The 17,887-nt window shown below is 39.0% G+C and overlaps 1 protein-coding gene across 1 annotated transcript in view; it reads right to left on the bottom strand.

The window, feature by feature from the left end:
- LOC117393788 (multiple epidermal growth factor-like domains protein 10) overlaps nucleotides 1–17,887 on the bottom strand; it is a 105,353-nt gene that overhangs the window by 50,446 nt on the left and 37,020 nt on the right. The window contains exons 3-4 of the mRNA XM_055230259.1: nucleotides 1,853–2,099; nucleotides 1,625–1,745 (exon numbers count right to left, since the gene is read on the bottom strand). Coding sequence (XP_055086234.1) covers nucleotides 1,625–1,745; nucleotides 1,853–2,099 — 368 coding nt within the window. The remainder of the gene's footprint in view (nucleotides 1–1,624; nucleotides 1,746–1,852; nucleotides 2,100–17,887) is intronic.

Raw genomic sequence — 17,887 nt, 5'->3', positions numbered from 1 at the left:
ACATCATTGCCAGATTTTTGACTAATTAAAAATAATCATAATGACTTTGAGATATCCAGGAACAAAAACTAGACAGTAAAACTAAAACAGCTAACAGAACTTTTTGAAGCCGACGTTTCGCTCCCAACACGCCCTGATGAAGCTACCTGGTTGGCAGCAAAACGACAGCTTCAAAAACTAAGTAAGTCCAGTTACTTTAGTTTTAGTCTTTGATATAGATCATAATTACTAAAACTAGGGTTACAACTACATCCATTATTACAAGATGCTTTTTTTCATTGAATACTAAAACTAAACATAAATAAATTAAATAAACCTAAAAAACTAGATCCAAATTTGTCTTTTCAATCCCAGATGTCCTCAGTATCCAAGGAACATGACCTTTATGTTGTCATATGAAACATTGCAGGCCATCAAAAACAAGAAGTACTTTTGAAATCCCTGCATACTACTCAAGTACTACTATTTTACTTGTGTACCAGGGCAGTTACACTTCTAAATGTGTGCTTTAAATGACGACTTTAAATATATGCACTTACTTAATGAACGGCCATATGCTCAGGTCATACCAGCCTCTGTTACATAATGTTCCGTTATACGTACATTTGTATCTAGAACTTGACCGATTATTGCTAATGCAGATACTTCCAGAAAAATATCAAGATATAAATTTTTGTCAGTGTCAATAAAAAATCTAATTGTAATCTATGAAGATTTGCTATTCTGGTGAAATCATAACCTCACTGAGAGCCTCTCTATTGAACGCAGCTCTACACAAAAACACAAAACAGACAAAGCTGATCTGACTCAGGCTGAAGTCAAGTTAACTAGATGATGAACTAGAACTAGAACTAGATCCCTTCTGTTTCTTTCATATAATCTATCAGCTATTGATTGGTTGCAATTTAAGAGGAACCTCATACATTAATATGCAGATAATGCTGTTTTCAATACAAATCTTTCATCTGCCGATCAGGCACTTTTAAACCGACAACAATATTTTAATGAAATTAATTAAATTATCACTGAATGCACATAGTGTATAAGTATAAGTAAGTGATTTTTTTTCTAAAAAGCATTTAAATGATGTGCAAGCTTCAAATGTTTATACACTAAATGGTACATTGACTGAAGGAGTCAGTGCCTATAAATATCTTGGGTATTGGCTTTACAAAAATGTATCCTTTAAAAAACATACAGTACACTGTACACTGCCTGAATATCTCACTTGTTCGTTGAACTTTAATACAGTAACTTTTAATACAAGATCTTATGATTGTCTACATCTAAAAACTGGCTGAACAAGAACTGAAATGGTAAAAAAGCTTTTGTTTATTTTGCTTCCCAAAAATGGAATTTCAAGGACATACAAAACACCTGCTCCTGTTTTTAATGTTTTTTAATGGACCTACGCAGTTATTTGGTTTGCTTTTGTGTTGTTCTGTAATTATGCTGTATTTTAGTGGTGATGAAAAACAGAGTGTGGTGCTCTGATTGGGCTCTCGCTGTAGAAATAAACATACATGAAAAATTTAACTATCACACGCCTAAATCATGCAGTCTAAAAACATCAAACTGAACATAGTCCAGTCCACTACATACAGCACATGAGACGTATCATTACCATCCACCCAGGAGGGCAGGTGCAGAGGCCGCTCACGTGGTGACAGGTGCCTCCATTCTGACAGGGGCAGCGCTGCTCACACAGAGGGCCATGTTTACCCGGAGGACATGGCTCCTCACAGCTAGAACACACAAAGGTATTCAAGGTTTCAACATATTTTTGTGCAATAGAAACATTGTTATTGGCTAAAATGTTTCGCAGTAGAGCTTTATTTTAAGTCATACTCACAAAACCCCAGTGTAGCCCGGCGCACACAGACACTCCCCGGTCTGGTGGTGGCACGTGGCTCCGTTCTCACAGCTACACTCCAGCAGACAGTCTTTCCCATAATGCCGAGCGTCGCAGTGCTCCTCACAGCGCCACCCCTGGTAGCCCTCGGTACAGACGCAGGCTCCGGTGATGGGGTTGCACTTCGCTCCATTTCGACACTGACAGCGGTTTGTGCAATGAGGGCCCCAGAAGTCACTCTCACAGGCTGGAGAACAGAACAAATATAAAGCACAGGGTTATTCAAAAGTGTGGCTTAAAGCTTCAGTATGTAACCTTTCTGGAGAGGGAATACCACATGCTTGACTCTAGCATTGTCAGGTATCGAAAATCAGATACTAAGCAATACTAAAAACTAGATAGTCATTTGAGCAGGTATCGATACTAAAAAAATGACATTCAGTCATTCAAGTCAGTGTTTGTGTGTCTGTGCGTTTGTGTGTGTGTCTGTGTGCCAGTGTGTTTGTGTGGGTCTGTGTGTTTGCGTGTGTCTGTATGTGTTTGTGTGTCTGTGTGTATGTGTGTTTGTGTGTCAATGTGTTTGTGTGTGTCTGTATGTGTGTGTGTGTCTGTGTGTGTCTGTGTTTTTGTGGGTTTTGTGTATCTGTGTGGGTCTGTGTGTTTGTGTGTGTCTATGTGTTTGTGTGTCTGTGTGTTTGTGTGTTTGTGTGTCTGTGTGTTTGTGTGTCAGTGTTTGTGTGTCTGTTTGTGTGTCAGTGTGTTTGTGTGTTTGTGTGTCTGTGTTTGTGCGTCTCTGTGTTTGTGTGTCAGTGTTTGTGTGTCTGTTTGTGTGTGTCTGTGTGTTTGTGTGTCTCTGTGTTTGTGTGTCAGTGTTTGTGTGTGTTTCTGTCTGTGCGTTTGTGTGTCACTATGTTTGTGTGGGTCAGTGTATGTTTCTGTGTCTGTGTGTTTGTGTGTCAGTGTGTGTTTGCGTGTCTGTGTGTCTTTGTGTTTGTGTATGTGTGTCTGTATGTTTGTGTGTCTGTGTGTTTGTGTTTGTCCGACCATAGAATGGACCCATGGAACATTATGGAACCAGTCTGGACACTGAGGGATTACACAGATATAAGGCCACATGGGAATATAAAAGAAAATAATACCATTTACTGTCATAAAAATCACATTCTATTGTCTAAAGAAAGAGAGCTTTTTATTATCATCACTGGAATCAGTATCAAGTATCGAGTCCATTCCTTAGTATCAAAATCAAGTTTGAAATGTTTGTATCATGAAAAAAATATTTATTCAGGTGTTTTTATTGCTCCAAAATACCTTGTAAAACATGCATTGTTACAGGAAGTGTAGTCGCCTCTTCACAGATCTGACTTGTAATGTTGTGATGTTGTTATTTGCTTGTCTCCATGGAGATAGACAAGTCACATGCCATACTATGTTATCATTTCAGGCAAAACAATAACACCTCCATGAAGACAATCATCTATTAAAGTTCCATAGTGCACCTTAGAATACACACTGCAGTAAAGAAATATGTACTAAATGATTTGAATGAACAATATTAACCTAATTAGTTTATTAAAGCAACATGTAGCTTTTGTGGTATGTTTTTGCTTTGCCTTAACTTATCTATCTCTATGGAAACAAGCAAGTGGCAACAATAAGCCAAACTGGAGGTCAGTTCTGTGGAGAGGTGAGCCCACTTACAGTAAAAAAGTTTGAATCTGGTTTGTAATTGAATAAATGCAAGACAGATATATAATGCTATACTATGGGACATTCCAGGCAAAACAAAAAGATCTCCATCGCAAAGTTACACAATTCACCTTCACTGCATTTATTTTTAAAACCTCAAATGTTTTCTGACAAATTTCAAGACAAATTTATTGGCCATTGAAGTGCGTTTTAATATTATTTCAAGTGCAACTTCCTTGACCGAAATGTTTTGCTAGAATTAAATAGAAAATAAACAAACAAAACTTATTATAATGATGTCCAGGTCCTTTAACCTGACGACAGCTTCAAGTTTGTGATTGAAAAACACCACCACAATTTTGATCCTACTGTTGGAAAATTCATTATCCTAAGTTCATTCAGGTTAAAAGAGAAGACATTGAACTTTGTGCCAGTTTTTGTTTCATGTGGATTGGCCCAGTAGTTACAAAAATACTAACAATACACCAGGTCAAAGCGTTTTGTCAATGGGAAATTGGACCACTGATTCCCGTCTATCTCCAATTTTAAAAAGGAGCTATTATGCTAAATCAATTTTTATTTTTTATTTTTTAGCTTTCTACCATGTTATAAAGTTATTCCCTCATCACATGCCTGAAGAGGTTTTCTGAATCATTTGTGCATTGTTTGAGTGATCTTGTGATATGTCCCTGGCCCTATTCAATCCTCCTTTCTGTTAGGTGTATATTAGAACGAGGAAGCTCTCCGCAGTACTTCCCGTAATCCCACTACACGGCCCCTCCCTGCTCAGGCCTCCCCTCACAGAACAGCAAGTTTATTAATGAGGGGGTATTTTACCTCTGTGGGATATTCACTGCTAACACATTGCATATTTAGACCACAAAGTTACCTTTTACAGTTTTGAAAATGCTATATTCACTTAAAACAACATATTAACATGCAGGGTGCGATTTGTCCAAAAAACACAAGTAGGGATGGTTTTTCTTCAAATTTAAATAAATAGGGTCACAAATAGGGTCACAAATCCATCATAACCATAACCCCACCTCTGGAGCTCTTTGCACATATATGTAGTGTAACAATAACCAATGACCAATCCCCAGGCCTGGTGCCACGGTCCACCGGATCAATGGCACTCAACAATGGTGCCCTCCCTGCGGTTCCAGAAGTAAGTTTTCCATTCATTTTTCTCATAGATATTTCAAACAAAGGCTAGAAACAGAGGCTCTACTGTGCTGTTGTGGTCACCACCTTTGAAGCTGTTCACATGGTAGCTATTTACTTATTAAGGGGCTGCATCGCATGCAGTCTGAGCCTGGGGTCCTCCTTCCTTAGGTTCGGTACACGAGCCCTCTCAGCATTGCTTTGACCGTCACTTTGGCGTTTGCGTCTCTCCATTTGTGTGAATGTGGCACCCCAGCTTCGAGTGGCACAAACGAACAGACGCATGCAGAGAGAAGAGGGTGAAAATGCTCTAGGACTGCGCACCGAGTGATCAAAGCAGGGCTGATGATGATGATGCCACTAAACAGCCTTGGATAAAGAACGGGTCAGCTACCGGCAGCCATACCGACAGAAGACCCAGCTGAGAAAGGAGAGCTTGTGCGGGCGTGGGGTGTTCTGTAGGCATGAGGGCTGTGTGCAGTGTGTGACAGGCATGTAAGGCAAATAAAGCATTTTTAACAGTTTTTAACATAAACCATAAAAGTAAAATACCCCCCCCTTAAACTTACTGAATACATCTAACCCTTTCACAAACAGATAGTACATTGCTTTAAAACATTAGGAGACTTGTAAAGGTCGTCTCTCTCCATGATTTAAACAGAGACAGTATTTAAAGTGTGAAGCGTGCTTATGTCTCACAGGGAGGACAGCACTCGTCTTAGGGACACTGAACTGTTCTTGGACCACTGCTGTTTCTGAGGCATAAATCTGAGGTAGAAGAGCAGATAGGGACAGGGACCGCAGTGTGGACACCTTTAAAATGTCATTGACAAAAAGGAATTAAGAGAAAGTCTGTTCAACTGTACTTTATAGAGACAGCTCAAACTGAGACATTATATTTACCACTTAAAACTTACTTACTTAATATTATGTCATTTTCTGATCAGTTATAATGTTTCCTCATCACATACATACCCGGAGTTGCGTTTTGTTTCGTTCACACATTTAACATACAAAGTTCTTCTCTCAAACGGAAAATACACTGTTCATATTTCTACTGAACAAAAAGTAAATGGTAGCTGTTAACTTGAAAACTACCGCTTCATGACATCACAAGGTGGAACAGAGCATTTTGAGCTTTGGAGATGTAGACAGATTAATAATAAAGGGTTATTCAAACATGTGTCAATGAAACAAAACACCACTCCAGGTAAGTTTTTGGGGAGGTAACAAGATTATAACTTGGATTAAAGCTCACAATGGTGAATTTTGCGTAATATAGGACCTTTAAATAAGTTAAAATGAATTGAATGAAATTGTATTATGTAAATTTTTGTGTATTTTGACCTGTGCTCTTACAGTTTAAAAAAAAAGTACCTGTTTACCTCATATGTGGGGAGGTAAGACATGTTTGTGAAAAAAAGATCGTACATACTGTCCTTTAAGATTATGATAAGATTTCTGTACAGGACTTTCAAACTGCGAAGTGAGGAAACTTAAATGTATGTTGTCACACACTTTGTGATATATTGCTATAGTATTCATCATCATCATAGGCAACAATTCTTCAGGCGTGTTCTCAACTTTAAAACTGCTTTTTCAGACGGTGAAGTGAAGCAGACTGGACCACCAACACTCAGACCTGGCAATGCTTCATCTTAGATATACAGGGCAATGACGCTGCATAATGCCTTTACTATAGTACGTTTCAGATGACATCACAACACTCGATTGGACAATATTACTTACAGGGACCATATTACGCTATTTTCCAATCTATATTATAATGTTGTTTCCTCATCACAAACATACCTGGAGTTGTGTTTTGTTTCATTCACACACGTTTACCACACCAACCCTGCATATTTAGGCTGAGTTCTTCTCTCAAACAGAAAACACTCCGTTCCACCTTGTGATGTCATGTGGTAATACAGGAAGTGCTCCACTATGATTTTAAATTCCAAACATCTTCACTAGAATTATTTGGATGATTTCAGTCTCAGAATGTTAAATCTCTACTGTACAAAAGGTAAAAGGTAGCTTTCTTGAAAACTACCACTACATGACATCACAAGGTAGAACAGAGCATTTTGAGCTTTGAAGATGTAGACAGGCTAATAATCCAGGATTACTCAAATATGTGTGAATGAAACAAAGCACAACTCCAAGTATGTTTTTGGTGAGGTAACACTATAACAGAACTTTTAACTCACAAGAATCCATTTTGTGCAATAAAGGACCTTAAATACAGATGGGGGCAGCTACAATTAATATAGTTGAGATGCAGATTTTTGTTGTAATACAGGGAGTCCTTTGGTTTACTCAGTAATAGAAAATATCAGGTTCAACATTTGTGAAGTTCCTTTTTGGATATTTCATGGCAAAATACAGTGTAATGGGAAAACTGTCTCTTGCCCCCATCTGAGAGTATAACATCATCACATTCTAAAATCTGAAAACCACCAATACTATAAATAGGTTGCAATTATGTTCTAGTATTTCACTGTTCTATTTTTGAAATTAATAGCCAACCTTATGATCCACAAATGTTGAATCTTATCGTTAGTTAGCAATGGGCTCTATAAACCTGCCATATTAATCTGACAACAATCCTGTATTTAGGGTTGAATGAAGCAACTGTGAAAAAAATATTATTTCACTTTCGCTTATTTGTGAATCAGAGAAGATATTGAACCTTGTGCCAGTTTCTGTTTCATGTGTATAGACCCAGTAATTACAGACATATTAAAGAGAAGGTATTTTCATCTTTGGTATGGCACTAAACTGGTTCAAATCCTATGTAGAAAACAGGGAGTAATTGGAAACTGTGTCTCAGATCGTATGAGCCTGATCTATGGGGTGCCCCAGGGATCAACCCTGGGACCGCTTTTGTTCAATTTTTACATGCTGCTGTTAATACGTAAGGCCAGTTAATACGCAGCAATAATGTGTCCTCAGATCTATGTCTCACTGGCAGCAGGTGAATATGGACCAGTGGATTCACTCTGCCACTGCATCCAACAGATCAGTGTGTGGATGCAAAAGAACTTTCTCTAGCTAAACTCAGATAAGACTGAAGTCTTTGGCCCACAGAAACATAGAGAAGATGTCAGTCTCTCTCTAAAACCTTCAAATCAGGCTAGAAATCTAGGGGTAATAATGGACTCGAACTTTAACAGCCACATCAAATCAGTAACATCTGCAGCTTTTTACCATTTCAAAATATACAAATCAAAGGTATACTGTCCAAACCAGACTTGGAGAGACTTATCCATGGGTTTGTCTCCAGTAGGTTAGACTACTGTAACAGCCTGTTGATTTTAAAATGCTCTATTCGCCAAAAACAATGTATTAACAGGTTTTATAAGTTTCACTTACATTTTTGACACTCTGAACCTCCCTTCCCTTTGTTCCCTACGTTAAGTCATCACAACACAATCATTGTGCATCCCGCTAATGAAATTTCTTCACATCAAATCAGTTGTGGTGTAATGTTTTGTATCATATTTAGTATCTTTATGGACAACTCTCGTGTGGGGGCATGGGTGGCGTAGGCTTGTGGGCGGAGCAGTGCACAGAATCTTATAGCAAACTGTAAGGAGGGTTCAAATAGGGCCCGGAAAATATTACACTTAAACATGCATGGATGGCATCTAAAACCTGTTCAGGCATGTTTTTGATGAGGGAACAATGTTATAACATGATAGAAAGCTCCAAATCAATCAGTTTTGCATAATACCCTCTCTTTAACCATAAACCAGGTCAACAAATCTGACAGTTAAACAGCAAATTCCACCTGACCTGTCCTCCACCAGAGTTTAGACAATAGGGATTTTAAAATGTTACGATATCATGTGAACACAACTTAAACCTCATGACAAAGATCAATAGTGACCAGAGGCTAGCTTTAGCTCCTAGCACTAGAGCACAGATTGATGCATTTACAGGTACGGCACAAAAACAGCTTTAAACATCATCCTGGAGCGTGCGATGTATCAAACAGCAGGGGGCGCTCTCTCAGTCATCACTACTGTACAGTGTGTTGATGGATTTGTTCAGAGGGCTATTTATTTCTGCCGATTGTGGTGTTAGCAAAATATAACACAATTACCACATGACAGCACTGACTGATGAGTGCTGTGTTATCCAGTGTTTAAACAGAAAGCACTTAGCAGACACAAAACTAGAAATGTAATTAACACAATGAGGAGAAATATTACTAGGTCTAATCATTTTTGATTGATGGAGAAAAACATACTAAACATATTGATATTAAATGTGCAGAGGTAGAAGCAGGAAATTGGTAAGCACTATGTAACTGAGAAGTAGTGATAGATGATAAGGTCAGAGCATCTCCAAAACTGCAGAACATGAATTCCATCTGCTTAAACCTGGTTTGGTTCTGGTTCAGACCTGGTGTAGTGCTGGTTCAGACCTGGTTTAGTTCTGGTTCAGACCTTGTTTAGTTTTGGTTCAGACCTGGTTTGGTTCTGGTTCAGACCTGGTTTGGTTCTGGGTTAAACCTGGTTTAGTCCTGGGTCAAATGCAGAGGACAAAATTCTCTATGGGGAGAATACAGTGTACCTTAACCATAACCCTGATTTAGTCTTGCCCGTGTGGAGTGGCGCTAGTCTACAGTAGCAAGTGCATTAGACCTGGTTTAGTCTAGCTCTAGTCTTGGGTTTGATCTGGTTTAGTCCAGCTCTTGAAATGATGAGAGTGCAGACAACATACAGTTCCTTAAAGAAGTAACTTTACGACACCTGCTTGTCTCTAGAGATGTAATAGCTTTGCCTAGAATGTTCCACTGCATGACATTAAACACAACTATCTCTAGGAAGTCAAGCAGGTAACATCACAAGGCCAAATTACAAGTTAGATCAGTGGAGAGGCAAGCCCACTCACAGTAAGAATGCATGTTTTTTATTGTATTTCTTTAGTAATTGAATATGCAAGGTATGTTTAATGCCATACTGTGGAATTGTACTGTGCTGTAGTTTTTATTCTCCTGCATTCAAGACGTCATTGGTCTAATCAACACCCATTTTCATCTGTACACTCCCTGTGACGTACTTACTTTGTTCTCCAATTTTATTTTCTCAGTCGGTGATACTGCAGATATCCATAGGAGGAGCCGACAGCTACATGGCTCACATTGGACAACGTAGTTTTCTAACACAGAAGTCAGCTGAGTTTTTTTCTTTTATTAAGTCGTTTTAGATGAATATTGCCATTTAAAGTGTTCAAAATCTAATATAATGATCCGGGGGTGTCATAGATTATAACTACGGAGCAAACACAAGCACAATATGTCTGCTTTAAGTCATATGACACTTTAACAACTGCATTTGTTGTTCAAGTGGTTCAAGTACGAAGATAAATAAAAGCAGCCCATAAGTGTGGCCATTACAAACCTAATATTCCACTTCATCTTCTCCATAAGTTAGAGCCGACACATCTGGCCCTAAATAAGTGAAACTGCTGCATAAATCAGGGGCCAGAGCTAAAAACAAGCCCAGAGCCGCTCCAGGGCTTTTATTGTATGTTACATCAGCTGCGGTACATGAATCAAAGGACCATTATGTGTTTGATTTATGCCTGTGGGACCGGGCTCTCCCCAGCAGAGGGAGCAATGGAGACCAGCTTGTTTAAACAGGCCAAATGAATGTGCTCAGTTCAAAGCCAGGGTCGATCCAGACTCCCTGTGCGTGGGTGGGACTTCAGCGGTACAGCAGACACACACATGAGTTACATCAGAGACACATTGGACAATAATACAACCCTCGGTAATGAACAGGAGCAGCCTGAGAGCATATCTGAGGCTACATTTGAATGAAACAAAACACAACTCCGGATGTGTTTTTGATGAGGTAATTGTAATATATCACATTTTACATAATATAGGACCTTTAAAGGTGTACTATGTAACTTTTCTGGTCTCCATGGAGATGTTATTGCTTTCCTGAAATAATCTGCAAAATTCTATATAATGTATCTTTAGGCCTATCATGATAATTACTATATTGTTTTATCATTCACTAAACCATAGCTAGAAGAATAGATTTTTCACGTGTCCATTTTCTTTGTAATAGTGGGGATGGTTTTGTTATTTTAGTTGAATAAGTCACTTCTGTGACACTTTATTGGTTCATTCTGCTTTTTATTTGTTGCAGCTTATACCTTTTGATGATACCATATGTTTAAAAATACTTTTTCTTATTTCCTCGTAAGCAGCCATATTTGTTTTGATTGGCTATTCCAACTGTCAATCACACATCATCTGAACTTCATAAATTATTGGAGAAGTGTGTATTAAGGACCCCAGTTAATCTTTACACTACTTAGCTGCACCCATAGACTGTATAAAGAAGTGGTGTCACCCATAGCATTTGGCTCCAGTCAAATGAAGCTTGTCCAGGCTAGCAGTTGCGTATAGGGGCCAATTTGGAGCCAAGTTGCATATTTGGCATTCTGTGTATCATAACAACCAAAAAGCCAATCTGGAGCAAGGCTGTTAAAGGTAATGCCCCTTCCCGCCTGCACTGCTGGTTTAGCCCAGAGCTTGGCAACTCTGTCAATCAAACCTGTCGCTAACAACCACTTTGGGGAAAGAAGATGCCTCACTGGTCTGTTGGTCATATCTTGATTCACGGACACAACAGCAAAATAAAAACACGAAGATCAAGTAGAGTGGGTTAATACGAACATTTTAAGACCAAAATGATGAGCCTGACAGCAGCAGTTACAGAGAGAGGGCCGACAGTTTTTCAATGTAAAGTGAACTGGAGCCAGAGTCGATGGTCACAACTATCAAACTGAGTGAATGCCCCTAATGTCATATAGCTCCTCCCCCTCCCTGTTTGTCCAATGGAGGTCCTCTGCATCGCTACTATAACCACAGCGTCTCCAAGTTCATACTCTCTCCTCAGGTTGAATAATTCAGCAGCGAGCTCGGAGCAGGTGACGAATAGCTTTGATCAGGAGTAGCGCTCTGGCACCAGCACAAGTTTGGCTCTAAATTAACAGTGTGTAACGCCCAGTGGCAGGCCTAACACTTTAAGATATGGTATATTTCTACATCTGTCCAGACCACAGCCAATAATAAAAATGAGCTTGCAGAAGAAGAGAGCATTTGAAATAAGGCTTTGCAGCAGTGTGGGGGGATTTATGGGCTGTCAGGCTATTAAAATGTGCAGTTTGGTTTGTCCAAGAACGAGCCGACGTTTTGAGAGCAAATTTGGGAAAAAACACACATTTTTTAGGCCATTATTAAAGGTGCTGCATCTGATTTTTTTTCTTGTGTGTAAAAAAATGTGTAAAACTCAGGACAATAAAACACTTGATAATTAGAAGCAGACAGCACACAGCAGAATGATTTTGACCTCAAGAGCTCCTTACACAAGTGATACTCTGAAGTATAAAGATATCTTCCTCATTCTCTGGGGGTGTGATGCTAACTGGAGGCACTGCTCTGTCAAAAGCTATGTTACTTAAGTCACATTTTAATCTGAGCTTTGTTTTACGACAGTCTGATCATAATGAATTGAATTACTGAACAGTTGAGCTGATCTGAGCTGTTAAACAAGTCCCTCTCAAATAAAATTACAGCAACAAGCTAGCCAGAATTAGCCAACACATTTTCAGTTAATCACTTTCACCTTTTCTCTTCTAAATGGGACTTTAAATGCTCATATTGATCACAAGCTCACAAAAATATAATATCCCTTGGCACATATTTTACAGTCAGTGACTAACAATTATTAAAATAGTTCAGAATTATTTCAGTAGTAAATTATTATTCCCAGTGTAAATATCCTAAAAACCCAGAGCCAAGTCAAACTCACATTCAGAATGAAGTTGTATTTGATTATGCTGTCTTAGAGATGTTGCCTTTGCCTTTTATTTATGTATCTTTATTTATACAGGGAGAACCCAATGAGAGCACTTAGACTCTTTTCATGGACACCCTCTTCAAATCATAGTTAACCTGCTAGCTGCCACGTTCCAAATAGTAAGTGAGCAGGACGCGCTTCCAGCTCCATCAGCTCTGGCTCCAATTCATTTTGTATTGAACTGCTGCTGTTAGGCTTATCATTTTGGTCTTAAAATGTTCATATTAACCTGATCTACATGATCCTGGAGGTCCTGGATCCATGATTTATTTTGTCCGCCAATCAAGATATGAACATTAATAACAGATAAATCAGACGCCTTCTTTCCCCGAGGTTGCTTCTGCTATTGTTAGTAACAGCTTTGATTGAGAGCGTTGCTAAGTTCCTGCTCCATGCTAAACCAGCGGTGCAAACAGAAAGGGACATTAACTTCAACAGCCTCACTCCGGATTGACTCTTGGTTGCTATGATACTCGCGGTCAGAATTCCAAATATGGAACTCGACTCCAAATTGGCCCCTATAACTGCTCTAGCCTCGATGAGTTTCATTTGACTGGCTATGAGTGATGTTACACTGCCTTAGTCCACTTCTTTACACCGTCTATGGTTCAAATACAAATTTGGATTGATCCACAGTATCAAACTTATCAATCTTCATAGTGAAAAGCTGACATCATAGGTCAGATCTGTGGAGAGGAGATCTGTCTCACAAAAAGAATGCATGTTACTCAATATAGTACAGCCACAAAAACACCTACAACTGAATAAACACAAGATAGATAGGTTTAATGCTATACTGTCCAGGGAAAACAATAGCATCTCCATGGAGACAAGCATATGGCAGACCCTCTACCAGAGAAGTTACACAGCACGCCTTTAACTAAAAGATAAGCACCAAGGTTAAGCCAGTCAACCTTAAGTAGTTGATAATGGCTGAAGTCCTTGACATTACACTCAAAGTAATGCATTTTCAATTTGTGTTTACGGCCTCATTTGAATCGTAAGCAGCTCCTTATACATAAAACATATTCATTTGTATGGTTTGGTCTTACAAGCGCAGTGCTACAGGTGCGTTTGTGATGGATGTATTCATTAAGATCCTCTGCCCCTGTTTAAAGGCACTTCTGTCTTCTGCCTTCAGCCATTTGTAAAAATAAAACCAGGGGGAATCCGAATAGAGCATTTTTCACATCAGAAGGAAAGTCTATGCAAATGTAAGGCATCCTTCATTACTCATTAGAGACACTGTTCAAAATGTTATCTCTACCAGCGCAATACAGTAGCATTGAGAGAAGCTATTAGTATGCTAACGGCTAATATACCATGTGAATTAGCAAAGAAGGGGTATTATGCAAAACCCAAATCACACTTTCTGCCATGTTATAACGGTGTTCCTTCATCAAAAACATGCCTGGAGAGATTTTAGATTACATCCATGCATGTTTGAGTGATTTAGCAATCTCTCCCGGGCCCTATTTGAACCCTCCTTATAGTTAGCTGTAAAATTCTGCCCAATGCTCCGCCCACAAGTCTATGCCAACCATGCTCCCACATGGCAATTCTCCATAAATATACAAAAATATGATATAAAACAACAACAACTTCACAAACCTGATGGGATGTGCAATAGTTTCATTAGTAGGATGCACACTGATTGTGTTCTGATAGCGCTCTGAAGGGGAAGTGACTTAGCATGGAGAGCAAAGAGAGGGGAGAGATTCCTGATGTAGACTTGATTTGGCCCTGTTATAGTCCTGGTTTAGTCTGTTTAGAACCTGGACATCACAGTTTGGTCCTGGTTTAGTTCCTAGTTTTGTCTCAGTTTAGACCAAATGTAGCATGTGTCAAGACCTGTTCCAGTCCTGGTTTAGTTCAGGTTTAATTCTGGATTTTGTCACTGTTTAATCCTGATGTAGACTTAGTTTGGTCCTGTTTTAGTCCTGACTTAGTTCTGGTTTAGTTCTGCAGTATATTCCAATTTAGTCCTGATGGTTTATTCCCATGTCTTATCCAAGTTTAGTCCTCATTTAGACTATGCTTGGTCCTGATTTAGTTCCAAATCTTGTCCTAGATAAGTCCTGGCTTAGTCCTGGTTTAGTCCTGGTTTAGTGTCAGTTTAGACCTGGTTTAGTCCTGGCTTAGTCCTGGTTTAGTGCTGGTTTAGTCCTGGTTTAGTTCCTAGTTTTGACTCAATCCTAATATGGAGTCCTATTCTAGTTTAGTTTCGGATTAGTCCACCGTTTAGTCCTGATGTAGACCTGATTTGGTCCTGTTGCAGTCCTGGTTAAGTCCTTGTTTAGTTCTGCTTTAGACTATGTTTAGTCCTGATTTAGTTCCAAGTCTTGTCCTGGTTTAGTCCTGGTTTCATCCCAGAATTCGCCTCGTTTTAGTCCTGACGTAGACCAATTTTGATATTTAAGCAAGTATGAATATAAGTATAAGTATGAATGTGATTTTCCTCCAGCAACCCTGACCACACAACGTGTCTGTACATAATGTTGTATTTATGAAATAGAATACTGGATCTAATAATGATTCTCCATTGGCGTAGTGCGGTGGCGTAGTGCGATAGTGTACTGCGATGGCGTACTGCTATAGCCAGGACAAAGGGTCAGTGTCATTAAGGCTAAACTTGGACAAAACAGCTCAGCTAAAACACCGCGGCGCATCACTGAAAAACATTAGCCACTTTAATCCAGGCTAGTGCCCCTGATATGAATGGAAAAGCTAACTGCTCCAGATAGCACTTACTGTTAGCTTCCAAGGGACAACAGGAGGACACTTACAGCAGTAATGGAGTAATGTATGGGTATGTAAATTGTACTGCAAATAAAAGGAAGAACAGTGAGTTGTTTTTTTTTATGTTAGCAAGTATGTAATTGCTGTTTATTAGCAGCATTATAATATGATTAGAAACTAGCTGTGTAGATTTGCACAACATAGCATGCTTGAAATGTATTCAAATAAGGCAATGAGAGACAAGACACATTTTCTTGTCTCGATAATCCAATTTCTAATCAAATACTCACCAAAAAAAAATGCCACAAAACAACTACTGAACTATAACTGGACAATGGCAGAGTGAAGCCAAGAATTTGTTTGATTTGGACTCTCATTTGGCCATATTACTGTGTTTCTCAAATAAAGCTACAGGGACCCTTGGAGTCTGCAAGCACTTAGCAACTTGAAAATATTTTGAATTTTGTAAGTTTGTCATTATGATTAAAGGTAAATAGTTGCATTTTATATATGCTGCTTTTTGCCCTGCTTTGCCCTGCTTTTCCATCATCAAGACACCCAAACCATTTTAAATCAAGGAACCACTCACACACACACATTTATACACCAGTGTACACAGACACTGGAGGCCAAAGGGGGGGGGGGGGGGGGGGGGTTAAATGTCTTGCCCAAGGACACAACAACAGCATTCATCATTTATGTTTCTGTCAAGAGCTGAATTTGAACCACCAACCTTCGGATAAGTGTACAAACATGTAATATCTGTCCACCGATGATGATGATGATAATAATACACTTGCAGTGGGTTTAAGTAGTATCAAGTAAGTAACCAGGGATATGGATGAGAATTAGTCTTGTGGCTTAATCTGGTGCGTACATAGAAATGGCAGATATAATAAGTACAGAGCAGTGGGCGGAGATAGGGGGGTAGGTGAAAAGAGATTTTGTGAGCACTCAAGTCTCAAAAGCAGGACAATGCAGAATTAGTTCAGTGGCTGCATTAATCCCTCAAAATATAACTCTGAGTGAGATAATGATGAGGGAACAGTATTATACCATGGTTAAAAGCTCATTAAGTTGATTTAGAATAATATGTCTCAAAATCGTATTCAAATCTTTTCAAATCCAGGCTGTTATATGTGTAATCTATCCACATGTAAATCAGATGGTCAAGAATCTGTGCTAAAATGTCTGCATGTTTGTGATTTCTCCTTTCTTCCTTAAAGATGTACTATGTCACTTCTTTTCCACCTGCTTGTCTCCATGGAGATGTTACTGCATTGCCCAGAGTGTTCCGCAGTATTCTTGCATTCTTATTATGAGGGGGGTCGCCTCTCCTCAGATCTGGCCTTTAACTTGGCTCGGGACTTGTCTCCAATGACATACTGAGGAAAACATTTCAACATAAAGACCAGAGGTGGGTAGAGTAACCAAAAAAGGGTATTCAAGTAAGAGTAATATTACTTAAGTAGAAGTACAAAGTAGTGGTCCAAGAAATTACTCAAGTAAGAGTAATGTTACTTCAAAATAATGTTATTCAAGGTGATAGAGGCTCAGCTGGAAGAGTGTTTATCCAAAGTTTGGTGGTTCGAATTTTGCTCTCGACATAAACATCATTGGTAGAGCGGTCAGATCCACTGACCCACAGGTTCCAGCTCACACAGATAAATGCCGTTGTTGCATCCTTGGGCAAGACACTTAACCCACCTCGCCCCCAGTGTCTGCGTACACTGTTGTGTGAATGTGTGTAAGAATGGGTGAATGGTTCCTTGATGTGAAGTGCTTTGAATGTCTTGAAGATGAAAAGCGCTATATAAAAATAAGACCATGTGAACATAACCATTTACCAGGTAGAAATACAAAGTAGTGGTCCAAGAAATTATTTAAGTAAGAGTAAAAAAATATTTGGGAAAAGTACGACTTCATTAAGGGTAACTTATAGAATAACTGTCAGGACGTAACATCTGATTTATTATCTAAAGTTATGTCATGTAAAAACTAAACTTTAAATAAGTCACAAAATGTGGTATTTTCAAACAGACACAAAAATGAGAAAAATTGAATCATATCTGAAGGAGCTGGAACGACATAAAGCTCAAGTCACTTTAGACTTATTCACAGTGGGAAGTGGAACCACAACTTTTACTCAAGTACTGTTACTTCAATAAACATATTACTCAAGTAGGAGTAAAGGTATGACACTAGAAAAGTACTCTGAAAAGTACTATTTATTTTAAAAAAGTACTCAAGTAAATGTAACTGAGAACTACCCAGACAAACAGGTATCGGCCTCTCAAAAAGCTCCCTAGTGCGGCTTTAAATGAGACATCAAGCAATTGTATGAGCTTTAGTTCAGTCAGCGCTCTCAGTGTTTATGTTTGGAGATTAGATTTGATGCTTGGCATAATTGTGAGTAATACAATATGTTTTTATAATGGCTCCGATGGCTCCACTCACTGTTAATATAAAGCAGCTCTGTGCTGTGGAGCGCCAAGCCTGTTAAACGCCTTTATTCAGGCCCCACTGCTCCAGCCACTAAAACTATTCCCAT

The sequence above is a fragment of the Periophthalmus magnuspinnatus genome, chromosome 3 (genome assembly GCF_009829125.3).
Source record: "Periophthalmus magnuspinnatus isolate fPerMag1 chromosome 3, fPerMag1.2.pri, whole genome shotgun sequence".
NCBI lineage: Eukaryota > Metazoa > Chordata > Actinopteri > Gobiiformes > Gobiidae > Periophthalmus > Periophthalmus magnuspinnatus.
This window is presented reverse-complemented; position numbering and strand designations above follow the sequence as displayed.